The sequence below is a fragment of the Camellia sinensis genome, chromosome 3, assembly GCF_055761805.1.
Source record: "Camellia sinensis isolate YWXY chromosome 3, ASM5576180v1, whole genome shotgun sequence".
Classification (NCBI taxonomy): domain Eukaryota; kingdom Viridiplantae; phylum Streptophyta; class Magnoliopsida; order Ericales; family Theaceae; genus Camellia; species Camellia sinensis.
The window spans coordinates 195,482,446-195,497,551 of record NC_138963.1 but is presented as its reverse complement, the minus strand read 5'-3'; the positions used below and the strand labels follow the sequence as shown (position 1 = coordinate 195,497,551).

At 34.6% G+C, this 15,106-nt stretch overlaps 1 protein-coding gene across 1 annotated transcript; it reads right to left on the bottom strand.

Annotated features, from left to right (window-relative positions):
• Nucleotides 1-50: 50 nt before the first annotated feature.
• LOC114287370 (tubulin alpha-3 chain) lies at nt 51-6,758 on the bottom strand. The gene is made up of 4 exons (XM_028230701.2): nt 6,426-6,758; nt 5,276-5,510; nt 1,026-1,396; nt 51-946 (listed from the first exon to the last, which is right to left on the bottom strand). The coding sequence occupies exons 1-4, from the start codon at nt 6,516-6,518 to the stop codon at nt 290-292; spliced, it is 1,356 nt and encodes a 451-aa protein (XP_028086502.1). The 5' UTR covers nt 6,519-6,758; the 3' UTR covers nt 51-289.
• Nucleotides 6,759-15,106: the final 8,348 nt, after the last annotated feature.

Here is a 15,106-nt window from a genome sequence, read left to right as displayed (position 1 = left end):
GCCATGCTATGATCTGTCGTACTGTACAGCTCACCAAAAACATGGTCTGCTTTTGACAAAGCTATTCTTAAAATATAAACTCTTAACACAACATAAAAGGAAAGGAAAATGTTTGGGACCCACAAAGGAGGACCCCCAGGTGCTATACAAATTAGTGAAGCACATATTCTTAATACCAAACAACTCTTGAGCACAAGAAGTTCACAACCAGGACAAATCCACCATTAGAACATATAATAACAGAAAATGATAAGGAAACCATGATGAGCACACAATAGACCTTCAAAAATCAATATTCATCTCCTTCGTCACCTTCATCACCTTCGGCAGTCTCAGCACCAACCTCCTCGTAATCCTTTTCTAGGGCAGCAAGATCCTCACGGGCTTCACTGAATTCTCCTTCTTCCATGCCCTCACCAACGTACCAGTGCACAAAGGCTCGCTTAGCATACATGAGATCAAACTTGTGGTCAATGCGGGAGAAGACTTCAGCGACACTGGTTGAATTAGATATCATGCACACAGCTCTCTGCACCTTCGCGAGGTCACCTCCGGGAACAACAGTCGGCGGCTGATAGTTGATGCCACACTTGAACCCAGTTGGGCACCAGTCAACAAACTGGATTGTTCGCTTGGTCTTGATGGTGGCCACAGCTGCATTCACATCCTTGGGCACAACATCTCCACGGTACATCAGGCAACAGGCCATGTACTTGCCATGGCGGGGATCACATTTAGCCATCATCGATGAAGGCTCAAAGGCACTGTTGGTGATCTCTGCCACGGAAAGCTGCTCGTGAAAGGCCTTCTCAGCTGAAATGACAGGAGCATATGAGGAGAGCATGAAATGGATTCTGGGGTAGGGCACAAGGTTGGTCTGGAATTCAGTCACGTCAACGTTTAAAGCTCCATCAAACCTCAATGAGGCAGTAAGTGAAGATATCACCTACATCAAAGGAATTCATTTGCATCATCATCATTTGAAACACATCTTTGTAATTTCACATTGAGTGGCGTTTGTTTACCTGAGAGACAAGGCGATTCAGATTGGTGTAAGTAGGGCGCTCAATGTCAAGGGAGCGCCTGCAGATGTCATAGATGGCCTCATTGTCCAGAAGCACAGCAACGTCAGTGTGCTCGAGAAGGGAGTGGGTTGAGAGGACACTGTTATAGGGCTCCACAACAGAAGTAGAGACTTGGGGTGAGGGATAAACAGTGAAACCGAGCTTTGATTTCTTGCCATAGTCAACAGAAAGACGTTCCAAAAGAAGTGATCCAAGACCAGAACCAGTACCACCACCAACAGCGTTGAAAACAAGGAAACCCTGAAGGCCAGTGCAGTTGTCAGCAAGTTTCCTGATGCGATCCAAGCAGAGGTCAACAATCTCTTTGCCAACTGTATATAACAAAGAAACGCAAAATTAGAGCAACTCCAATGATATTTGCTATAGTAGCAACTATAATTCGGCAATAAATAGTAACAAATTATCAAATTATAGTAAGCAGAGATCAACAATCTCTTTGCCAGCTGTATATAATAAAGAAACGCAAAATTAGAGCTTCTATAATGACATTTGCAATAATAGCAACTATAATTTGGCAATAAATAGTAATAAATTATCAAATTATAGTAACGGTGCTCTAATAATCACATGCTATGTTGGCAAATCTCAACTAGCTTTCCCTTCAAATTTGTAGGTATTGTTTAAATATAGATTTTTTAGTGATTTTTTTTTTTTTTGTTTATTTTTTGTCTTTTGTGGCATTTTTTCAACTGTTTTTCAAAAAAATTATATATTTATATTATATCCGACTAGACAAATATAAAAAATGAAAAAAAAAATTGAAAAATTGAAAAAAGAAAAATATAATTCACCCCATCAAAAAACATACCACTACAAAAAACAAAATAATAATAAAAAAAATTAACTACATTAAAAAATAAACAATCATCAATTACCCACCAACCATCCATTATTTACCAGCATGCACTCACCAACAACTCCCCACCAACAATCATTCATCATTCACGCAACATTCATTCACCGACAATCACTCAGCCAACAATCATCCATTATTCATCCACTATTCACTTACCAACAACTACCCACCAACAACCACATCATTCATCCCCACCCACAATTTTCTCTATAAATTATAACATAAAGTTTTCTACAATTTTCATATTCACTTATCAATTATTTTCATATCTTCTAAACTATCCACAAAATTATCTATAATTTTCATATTCACTCATCCACCCACCCACAATTAACAAATTCACTAAAGTCGTTTTGAATGGAGATTTTGATGAATTTTCATCATCTGATGATGATATAGTGATGACGCAACTAATATAACTTTAATAATATAACTTGAAAAAGAAAACAAAATCTAATATAACTTTAATAATGGAAGAGCTATAGAGGGCAGGAGCTTAAAAATTGGATAAAAGTGAAATGTCACCTCAAAAAAAAAAAAAAAAAAACTCAAAAATAATAGAACAGAGGTAACATAGGTTAGAAATTAGATAAAAATGAAATGCCACTTATAATTTTTAAAAATTTAAATTGTGTATTTAAAAAATAAGTATTTATGATATCTTATTGTACATTTTTTAACTCTATTTTGCATCTCTTACCTATAATTTTAACAATTTTTGTATTTTAAACATACGTAATAAAAAAAGGGATCACCTTTTTATTTTTTAATTTTGTTTTCCATCTATAACCTATAAATTTCAACAACTTTTATATTTTGAAACTACTAAATAAATAAAAATATATAGCATCACTTTTCTATTTAAAATCTTAGTTTTATCTATTACTCTGTGTTATATATGATACTATAATTATTCATTTTAAATAATTAGGTTTTGAGTATAGAATGCGCTTAACTTGAATGCTTTTCTAGACCCTCTTCTCCAATGATCGAAACCCTAACCCTAACCAAAATGATCCTCTCTCTCTCTCTTCGTTCTACCTCTCTCTGTGTTCTAAACCTCTTCTCCAACAATCCCTCTCTCTCAAAAATGATCCAAACCCGAAATCCTAATGAAGACCATCCAAAGATAAGGATGAAGATGAAGAAGATGAAGCCAAATTCCTCTTCAAATTGCAGTTATTTTTTTATAATATTATCTTGCTGAAATTCAATTTTTATTTTTGAAATTGATTGCTTGAAATTGTTGAAATTGATTTATTCATATTCCTTGAAATTCCTGAAATTCAATTGTGTTTGGTTTCAATTTTCTGAATTCAGTTTTCTGAAAATAAAGTTTTTTGTTTTTTGTATTTTTTTGTTTTTAGTAAATATTTTTAAAATTTTAAGCATTTTTTTTTTTACTTTTTTAGATGCACCTTACTTAGATGTATCTAAAAAGTAAAATATTTGTGAAAAAACATTTCAAAAATTTAATAAATACACAAAAATACAAAAAATATACTGATTTTTTGTTTTTGTTTTTTATTTTTTTGTATTTTTTGTATTTAGTAAATTTTTTAAAGATTTTTTTCACAAAAATTATACTTTTTAAATGTATTTATGTTAGATGTGTTTAAAAATTAAAAAAATTGCTTAAAATACTAAAAAAATTCAGTAAAAATAAAAAAAATATGAAAAATAAGAAAATAAAATTTTTTGAAAAGCTTTTTTAGAAAATCCAAACCAAGCAAAGTGAATATTTTTATTTTTTTTATTTTTGCTTCAGATTGATTTATTGATTCTGAAATTTTTAGCTTTAGAGTTTATTTATTTTTGGATGGAATTTTGCTTCTGTTTTAGAACATTTTGCTGCGAAGGATGATGAGAAAGGGAGGGACGGAGGGAGGGAAGGTTGGTTTTAGTGACTTTACAACTTTGGCATTTGCCAAAAATAGAAACTGCCAAAACTTAGGCTCCGTTTGGTGCAGTTTTCAAAATCTAGTTCCACACTCACTTTTGAGTGTGGTGTTTGTTTAGGGTTTTCAAATCATAATTCTACACTCATTTCTCAAAACTCAATTCAAAACATAATCATTACTTTTCAAAACTCATAACCAAACACATAATTCAAAACTCTTTTCAAAACTCCATTCAAATCAATATTTTAAAAATATTTTAATTTTGTTAAGATTTTAAATATTTTAATATTTAAATATGTTACGATTTTTTTAATTTTTTAATTTTTTTAATTTTTTGAATATTTTTAAATATTACGATTTTAATTTTTTAAATTTTAAAATATTTTATAAAAATAAATTCAAACTCTATTTTATAAAAATATTTTTAAATATTTTAATTTTTTTGTTATGTATTTGGTTACGATTTGAGTGTAGAGTTGTGAAAGTAGTATAGAGTTTCGAGTTATGTGTTTGGTTATGAGTTTTAAAAATAATTTTTTAATTGAGTTTTGTTTTATGTGTTTAGTTACGATTTGAGTGTAGAGTTGTTTTTAAATTTAAAATATTAAAATTTTAAATTATTTTAATTTTTTTAATATTTAAATTATTTAAATTTTTACGATTTAAAATTTTTGAATATTTATTTTAATTTTTTACTTATTAAATTTTTTAGATTATTTAAATTATTTAAATATTTATGATTTAAATTTTTTGAATATTTATTTTGAAAAAAAAATTATTTCCTTTATAGTATTTTCAATTAAAAAATTGATTAATGTTATTTTTTGTTAATAATAAATTTTTTTAATTGAATTTTAAAAAGAGTTTGGTTATGAGTGTTGATCAAAATTTTCAATAATGTGAAAGTAATGTGTTTTGTTATGAGTTATAACAATTTGAATTAAGTTTTGAAAACTCTTTTCAAAACTCATAACCAAACAAATTTTCTTACTTCACATGTCAAATCAAACTTTCAAAACTCAATTCTACACTCAATTCCACACTCAATTCAACACTTTATTCAAAAATCATAACCAAACAAATTTTCTACACTCAAATCATAATTCTAAAACACACAAACTCAAAATACAACTCATATTCTCAAATCATAGTTACAAAGCTCTACCAAACGGAGCCTTATACTTTTGACACAGACCTACTATAAAATGGACAAATCATTGGAGATACTCTTATGCTATGTTTTGGTTAGGTGATTTGGAAAGAGATTTAGAAACGAAAAGGGAAAATGGGTATGAAACTAGGTGAAATATAGACAGTATTACTAGAAAGGAAATTTTTCTTTCCAAATCCCTCTCAAAATCCCCCAACTAAACACAGTATTACTAGAAAGGAAATTTTGAAAACAGAAAGTGTGATGAGAGGTAAATATTTACTTGTGTAGTGGCCGCGAGCAAAGTTGTTGGCAGCATCTTCCTTGCCGCTGATGAGTTGCTCAGGGTGAAAGAGCTGGCGGTAAGTGCCAGTCCTCACTTCATCAATGACAGTAGGCTCAAGATCGACAAAAATAGCACGAGGCACATGCTTCCCAGCACCAGTTTCGCTGAAAAAGGTGTTGAACGCATCATCTCCTCCGCCAATTGTTTTGTCACCTGGCATCTGGCCATCAGGCTGAGAAAAAAAAAAAAAAAAGAAAAAAAAAAAAAAGAAAAAAGAAAAACAGAGGGTAATAGAACAAAGGCTTCAGAATAAGATCATTGATAGAGAACCACTAATTTAAAAAAAAAAAAAAAAAAAAAAAAAAAAGAAAAGAGAAAGGATTGAGCATGAAAATAAAGCAAATTCCACAAGTACTTCGATCAATATACAAAGCATACCACTGTACTAATACTTGATTATCATAAGAAAAATCATAACAAGGTTTTGATGAATAATAAACCAGAATAAAAAATATATAAAAAGAAGAAGTTATCAGATTAAAATCATGAAAGACTTAGACACCAATGATATCCTACATATAACAAACAATCAAGCCCCACATGCAGTGTCATACAAACATCTGAACAACGAATCCAATGCGGATGCTGTTGAATTTCAAAACAGAGCACCCAAACTGATCAGACTAATAATCAACATATCAACAACCCATGGACTAGGTCCATAGCACTAGATCCATAATCTCCAAAAGAAACATATTATAGGTATATGATTTGTTGATCAGATTGTACATAACAATGAAAGCAGAACTCAACATTTACAATTTAAAAATCATAATTCTTAAAGTACACCATACAATTAAAAAAAAAAAAAATCAGGAATAATAATCAAAATTATTACTGGCTGGATCTCATCCATAATTTGCACAATAATCCCAAACACCAATACCAGCAATTTCAAAAGATACATATCAGATAATTTAACCAAAACATTATGAATAGTTTCCATTGTAATTGTTTGTTTTCAGTAGAATGCATATAATATATGATGAACAACAATCTGTAATAAAGCATACATTGACAAAAACACGAAACGAAACTTGGTAGAAACACAAAATTGATATATATATATAAACTTGGTAGTATTTACCTGAATGCCATGCTCGAGGCAGTAAAGTTCCCAACAGGCATTGCCGACCTGAATACCGGCCTGACCGATGTGGATCGAAATGCACTCTCTCATTGTCGAAGCAAAGAAACCCTAAAAATTTTGAAGAAAAACGAAGAGCAAATAAGATATTCACGAACGACGTTTATGAAGACGCCTTTCGCTTCGATTCGAGGATGGTTTTTTTTAACTTTCAGACCTCTCTGCCTTTTGGTATTTATAGCATATACAGCACAGGCCAGGGCAGAGAAACAGCTGGTTAATTAACTATGGTTGCTGTCACTTTTTTACCGCGGTTAGCGTTCGCTGCCTGCTGCTAGGCTCTGTATTTTGGCTTGTTTTGAGAAGTATTAATTATTTTTTAAATTTTTTTTTAAAACGTATAAAAAAATAAAAAAATTTATGTGGTCCAAATAAATTAATAAATTAACAATTTACTTTTTTTTCTATATTCCCCAAAAAGTTCTTTGTTGGATTTGCCAGCTTAATCACTCTATTTAACCTTGGTTAAAGATTTTTCCCGCTCGATTTGAATTTTTAATTGATTAGTTTTATATTAATAAATAAATAAAGATTCAAAAATAGATAGGACACCTATCATATTAATTTACTACATACCACAATAAAAGAGATTTAAAAGAAAAATTTTAACAAGTCCAACTTAAAAGACACATGGTGTTATGCTTTAGGGAAAATTACATTGATTTATTTTGAAATTTGAAAAAAAAAAATACAGTAAGTTTTATAATTTTAATATGATTACTTTGATTTCTTTTTTGGTAAATTTAAATGAACATAGATTAATACAGATGGTGTAAAAATATATAAAAAATAAATAATGTAAAATATACATTTTAATATAAAAAAGATAATAATATAATTTTGTTCATCTATAAAACAAATAAAATATTGATAATAAGGAGGCTAAATAGTATATGAATTAAAATCTCAAAGAAACTTAATATGATTATATTAAAATTATAAAATTTATTGTATTTTCATCATTTAAAAATTAAAAAAAAAACAAAAATAATTCAGAATAAATTTCATAACATGCGAAGTTGTTGGGCTGTCAACACGGACTCGGATTCCATGGTTCTATTAGTGGGCCTAGACCTACCTAAATTAGACTGGGCAGCGGTTGATGAGAAAGGTGCGATATTGGGCCACATTTCAATATAATTTTGATGGTAATACTTCAGCGCAATGTTCTGAACTGGACCAGGGTCAATAAAAATGTCCTATTTATGAGACTTATTACCTATTAAATTTTATTGATAAATTTATCAAGTGATAATTTTATCAATCTCCCTTGAATAAGTTTACAGTAATAAATTTATTAGTCAGAATTTGTAAATAAATAAGTCTAGTTTATAAGACTGATTGTTAAATGCTCCAAAATTCAACAATAATATATCCCCCTAATTTACTACTTCTAAACCACCCATAATGATGTGATATTGAGGTTAGACTCCACATGATAGAATGCTTAACAAATCAAAATTTAACACTTATTAGACACATCATTAAAAGTGATAAATTAGGTATTTTAAGCATTTTTTTAAAAAATTATACAATATGCTGACTCATATTGATCGCTTGTGGAAAAAAAAAATATTGATTATACTTCTTTTTTTTTGAAAGAAAATGATATATATATATATATATATATATCTAATTTGCGTTGAATTCCCAATAGAATTAAAAAAATAGAAAGGATAAATGACACTCTGTCCTTCTTATATTTGGTCATTTTTTTACTTTATCATTTGATATTTCATGTTTCAAATTTTTTCAATTTAGTCTTAAAACTAACTTATATTAAAAAATAGGGTATGGCCCAGACTGGACTGTATTGTTGGGCCTGTGGGGGCCCACCACAGGTCCCGTTTTGATAATCTGAACCGTTGAATGTGTAGAACTCGTCGAGTACTATATGCTTGTAAAAAATCACGTTGATCGGATATCGATAGCTATCTGATCAAATCAGTTTCGTATTAAAAAAATTGGATAGTAAACAAATTAACGGTTGACAAAAAACTGATTTGATCATATAGCTATCGATATCCGATCAATGTGATTTTTTACAGTTATATAGTACTCGACGAGTTCTACACATTCAACGGTTCAAATTATCAAAACGGGACTCTTGGTAGACCCACGAACCCAACAGCACGGTCCAGTCCGATCCCGGACTGGACAGAAGCCATACCCTAAAAAATAAATAGAAAACGTCATATAATTCGAGTTTTTGCTTGAAAAGCATGTCATGATATATTTCTAGTTTTTGCTTGGAAAGCATGTCATGATATATTTCTAGTAAAGGCAAATCTGATTAAGAAGTGGATAATGTTGCAGGAAATGTGTGACATTTGTCTTGATGAGGCGAAGACTGTGTGCCATTGCTTGTTTGGGTGTGATTTTGCGGAACGGGTTTGGATAGCTGTGTGTCTTGACAATCGTTGGCAACGGGATTGGACCTGTGGTTTTGTTGAGTGGATTTTGGGAATTTATTTACTTCATGATGATGCAATTTTGGGGCTGGTTTTCACAGTTTGTTTGAGTATTTGGTTGCACCGAAATCAGGTTATCTTTGCTCGATCCAAACGGGTGGCGCAGGAGATGACCACTCCTGCTCTTGGCAGTCACTCAGCTTACGTCGCAGCCTAGGTATGTTCCAGTCCTTTGCCTACTCCAATGTCAAATACGATTTGGTCGGCACTGACAGATGGAATGTACAAAATTAATTTCGACGGGGCTATGGGCTGTACACAACATGTTTTGGGAGTAAGTGTGGTTGCTAGGGACAGTTTGGGGCGTGTCATGGCTTATTTATCAGAACAGACGAATTTAATCTCTGATGTTGATTTTTTAGAGGCAATGGCGGCCCTCAAGGCTGTTCGGTTTGCTTGGGATCTCGACTATCATGGCATTCATCTGGAGGGGGATTCTTTGAAAGTGATCAGTGCCACTCTGGGTGCAAATTATTTGTTGGCAAGTTTTGGGCCCGTGATTGCAGAAGTTTGCCAAGCTCGTTGTGTTGGAAAAAATGATTTTACGGTGATTTTAATGTGAAATTAAAATAGGTCACAATCATTGATTGAATGGGTTTAGATTCTTTGTAACAAGGTATTTACACTACAAAAAGAATGACAAAAAATTATTAAGAATTGAAGGAAAAATTATCTCATAAAGTTGGCCTCATGAATGAGGTATTGAGAATTGTGTATAATTACCAATCTCACATTGATTATAGAGGAAAACTTTGATGGGTATTTAAACCTCAAGACTATGAGAAGGGTATGAGCCATTTGGGGCATTCAAATTTTTCGAAAGAAGGGAGTTATGGATGCTTCAAGAATGGACTAGGGCCAAAACTATGGTCCAAGTTGGTTATGGAAAAAATGCCACACACGTTCGCCGCACGCCTGGGTCGGGCCGGGTCTGTGATCCGTGGGTCTTGGATCTTGAGGCTTGAGGGAATGTACTGGGTCAGATTGGTGGTCTACCAACTTAATCTTTTTGGACCAAGTTTGCTGCAGATGTACTCACTTGTGTATACAGAATATATATCTCAGATATTATTGTCCCATCAGTTTTGGTCCATTACTCCAACAGTTTTTGCAGGCTTAATGGGCATTGGTTGCTAGCTTTCATGGCTGTTTTTGCAGGCTTAATGGGCATTGGTTGCTAGCCTTCATGGCTGGAGGCTCCTCCTCTGTCCCTCATGGTGTTTAAAAAGAGACCCATCTCCCTTGGTTTTGGTGCATAATTTTTTGTCTTCTAGATATATAGTCAGTTTGTTTTCTCCTATAATTTTCTTCCTGTGTTGAGAGAGTATTGCCATTGTCGGTTCGCCAAAGCTAACAGAAAGTGTTTCTGCGTTAGCTGGTCTAAACCGTCGTATCCTGGAAGACAAAAGTCGACGTTCCTCCAACACCCACGGTGAGGCGGCTAATCTGTTTTAAGGACATTGGTATCACATAGGCTTCGATTTGCTTATTTTATGCCATTTCAATTTCTGATGTATTCTTGTCAATCTTGTAATTGTAAACATGTTGTTTTCCTCCTTCAAATGTAAATTGATAATTATGAATCTATGTATTTTATTTATTTTAGTACACAAATTATACAACAATCTTAAAATAGACTATTTGTGTTTGTCATGAAATTAGATAATTAGATTCATATGAAATTTCTAAGGAAAAAAAAAAAAAAAACTCACTGTGTCATTTACAACTTCATTTTGCTATAACAACCAAAAAGGGGGAACTCAGCTGGAAAGCACTGGCAGAATAGATTAAGCCCGAACAACCTGTCACAGAAATATAAGAATCCCGCGGTGGTTCGTCCACCCGGGAGCACTCTGACGATCAAGTCAGTAAAATATCTCTCAAAGATAACCAATAGTGCCTAACTCACTAGACAGAGTATAAAAAGCATACCTTAGACTCATGAGGGTACCTTCCTTTTATAGCCAACACAAACCTAGTCCCAATAGAAGCCTTGCTTCAATGGACTCTGGATTACTGCTAATCTTGGACTCCCAGTAGGATTGGAATAAACTCTCTAAGAGTCTTATCTTTATCAAAACTGAAGTCCTCTCCCAATCTAGGACTCTAGTCCTTTATCTAAATATTTTAGATTCCGGTATTATCGCACCATATCTCGGCATTATGGTCCGCCCACGTGGCACCTTGGCTAACAACCTCGGCCACATGGACTACCCAAAAACATGCCCCCACAACTGCCCCCTAGGTTCTATCGCCTCGGCTTGTGGGTGTTAATTTCCGACCACACAACCAAAAAGGGGGAACTCAGCTGGAGAGCACTGGCAGAATAGATTAAGCCCGAACAACCTGTCACAAAAATATAAGAATCCCGCGATGGTTCGTCCACCCGGGGGCACTTCGACGATCAAGTCAGTAAAATATCTCTCAAAGATAACCAATAGTGCTTAACTCACTAAACAGAGCATAAAAAGCATACCTTAGACCCATGAGGGTACCTTCTTTTTATAGCCAACACAAATCAAGTCACAATAGAAGCCTTGCTTCAATGGACTCTGGATTACTGCTAATCTTGGACTCCCAGTAGGATTGGGATAAACTCTCTAAGAGTCTTATCTTTATCCAAACTGAAGTCCTCTCACAATCTAGGACTCTAGCCCTCTATCCAAATATCTCAGATTCCGGTATTATCGCACCATATCTTGGCATTATGGTCCGCCCACGTGGCACCTCGGCTAACAACCTCGGCCACGTGGACTACCAAAAATATGCCTCCACAACTGCCCCCTAGGTTCTATTACCTCGGTAAGCTGAGGTGATGGAACCTATATATGTACTCCTCCGACCAAGATCCTGACTTGTTGACGCCAAGAAATAAGGACTCATATGTCCACTCGTCAAGAATCAAGAATTAAGAATCAAGAACAAAGAACCACCATGTTCTATCTCATCTAGGTCCAACATCTCAACAGAGATCACACTACTAGCAGAGATCATGACTTGCTAGTTCAAGAACATCAAGATCCTAGTATCATCTCATAAGAAACCAAGAATAAACAAGTTCTGCTCCCATCCAAATTCAACATCTCAACCGAGATCGTCATCTCAACCGAGATCATCACCTCTACCGAGATCATCTCAACTGAGATCGTACTTCTCAATCAAGATCATCATCATATTGGAGCGTACTAATCATGTCTCCATCGTGTCGCATCAGTTTTGTCCCCAGCCGTCTAATATCAACACGAGCACGTCGCCTAAGGACTCGAAATCATAACTTTTTGCCATCTTTTTTATTTTGCCTCTGTCTGTGTCCCCAGACACTTTCTTTTTGCCTCTGCAAACCATCATCTTTGTTCTTGAAGCATTGATTTCCATGAATAATCCATTCGTGCCCCAGGTTCAAACTCTATTAGCTGAACCAGACTAGCAGCCAAGCACTTCATCAACTGCTCCACGTATCAACCCACCATTTCAATGGCAGTGCAAACATCGACATATCGACAATCTTGCAACTATAACCAGGAACAGGAAACACCGAGGTCCTAAGCTTCCAACATTAGACTTGATAATTTTTCAATCGCCTTATTTGTGAGTAAACATCGTCGTAACCAACGACGACATGTCTCGCTGAACTCTTGTCGTAGAAGACCTTCTCGTTGACATCTCTGATGTCATAACTGTGCAATCCACTTCATCTCCTTATAGTCAATCTGATATCCTCATGCCTCCAGCAACTCAATATCTCGAAAGAGAAGCACATGAAGCAAGTGGACTAAGTTACGGCTGCCAAAGCCGAGGCCATTGCTAAGGTTGAAAAAACAAGTTAACATGGCCTGCAACAAAGGCTATTATCTTGACTGGATGACAGCCCTCAAAAAGATGTTTGTTCCCAAGGACTTTTCCCTCCATGATATGGGTCAGCTCAATGTCCCTTTCCCTTCCTCTCCCAATCAATCTGAGGATGAGGCCAAGAAAGTAGAAGAGGCCGACGACGAGGAGGCCAGAGACAAGGAAGAGGCCGAGGCTGAGGTTGCCAAGAAAGAATTTGAAGCTGCTGCTGGGGCCAAGTTCGCTACTTTGTTGTTGGGGCCAAGTTCTCTACTCTAAATGATCAAGTCCTGGACTTGATTGAGGATGACGAGGATGGGGTCTCCAAAAGCACCTCACCAAAGAAGGCCGACACTTCTGAAACTGAGATCACTGCCGTTGCAAAAAGCCTAGACCAGACTCTTCTAGAAATCGATGCCGAAATCACGGCCGAGAAGTCTGCCCAGCTATCTGCCAAGACCGAAACAATGCCAACAGTCAAGGTTGAATAGTCTGAGATCAATGCACAAGATCCTAGTACTTAGGAATTTTTCTTTCCATTGTACCTTTTTCTTTGTAATTTTCTTCTCTGTTTTGAACAGTATCTGTTTTGTCAGACCGATGTGCCTGTTTATGTACTTGAACAAGCTGTCCCTTTTCAATGCAAGCCTTCTATTTTCTTCTAAGTGTTGAATATTGCTTTCATCATGTATGCTTACCATTTTTCTTCTATGCTTTGCATGTTTTCATACTTAGAATATTTTGCATGTCTTCAACATACACCTCAAATGTGTAATCTTCTTGGTGTGGAATACTTCGGCTATACCCACTAGCAGTTTTATCTCGGCTTTGACCTAACACTTGAAAATATTTATCATAATATTTTCACAAGTGCTACTCACAACTTGCCACTTCACTCTTTACTTATCAGGACCTTTGTCTTCTATTATTTCAACATAACCTTGGATTAACTTCAACTTGTAAACTTTTCTTAAAATTTCAACAAGTGTTAAACCAACTTCCTTTAACATAACCTCGACTTAACTTCAACTTGTAAATTTTTCTTAAAATTTCAACAAGTATTAAACCAATCTTCCTTGTAAATTCTAACTCCCAAGCATCATTCTCCAGCCCTCTACCCCCTAACGTGAACTTAAGTTCCACTTAGGTTCTCATTAAGTATGTGGTTTTGACCTTGTCGTCGAGGTCAAATTCAAACAAAGACTGGCCGAGGCTATCAACCTCAGCCTCTTTGTTAATCTTGATTGACATGCACTTAGCGTCAATCTGTGTCTGATTCTGCTGACATAGAAAGTTCAAGTTGATTCAACTTAGTTCAACTTCATTATATGCAAGTAGGAACTCTACCATATAATAAGTCTAAGTTATTCGTTATATTTCAATCAGAAACATCACCAACTTAGTTCAACTCTATTATATGCAAATAAGAACTCTGTCATATAATAAGTTTAAGTTATTCGTCATGTTTCAATCAGAAACATCGCCAACTCAGTTCAACTCTATTATATGCAAGTAGAAACTCTGTCATATAATAAGTCTAAGTTATTCGTCATGTTTCAATCAGAAATATCGCCAACTTAGTTCAACTCTATTATATGCAAGTAGGAACTTTGCCATATAATAAGTCTAAGTTATTTGTCACGTTTCAATCAGAAACATCGCCAACTTAGTTCAATTCTATTATATGCAAGTAGAAACTCTGCCATATAATAAGTCTAAGTTATCCGTCATGCTTTAATCAGAAACATCGCCAACTTAGTTCAACTCTATTATATGCAAGTATAATTCAACTCTGTCATATAATAAGTCTAAGTTATTCGTCATGTTTCGCTTAGAAACATCGCCAACTTAGTTCAACTCTATTATATGCAAGTGTAATTCAACTCTGCCATATAATGAGTCTAAGTTATTCGTCATGTTTCGCTTAGAAACATCGTCAAGTACTGGAATCAGGGATTTGCTCACTTAGGCTGAGCTCTTGTATTCTTGGACTTAATCTTCTAGGCTGAGATCTTGTCTTCTAGGATCTGGGATCCGGGATCTGGAATCCGGAATCTGCTCACTTAGGCTGAGCTCTTGTCTCCTCGGACCCACTCATCTAGGCTGAGATCTTGTTTTCTGGGCACCAATTTTGGTTGCTAGTGCCGGTATGTCTTGTGATAGGGATGTCGGCTGTATCACGTTGTTCTGCATCATGAGGTTGACCACTATTTGTAGATATGTCAACTTATTTGCCATGTCTTTCAGTTTTCTCGTCTTTTCTCCAGCATCTGTCCTTCCATACCTGAAGGTTGCTGTTACGGTAGTACTTATCTCGGCTTG

Coding starts and splice junctions, on each gene's coding strand:
- LOC114287370 (XM_028230701.2), bottom strand. CDS start 6,518: ATGAGAGAGTGCATTTCGATCCACATCGGTCAGGCCGGTATTCAGGTC. Junction 5,511..6,425: donor GCCTCGAGCATGGCATTCAG/GTAAATACTACC, acceptor TTTTTTTCTCAG/CCTGATGGCCAGATGCCAGG. Junction 947..1,025: donor TGAATCGCCTTGTCTCTCAG/GTAAACAAACGC, acceptor CCTTTGATGTAG/GTGATATCTTCACTTACTGC.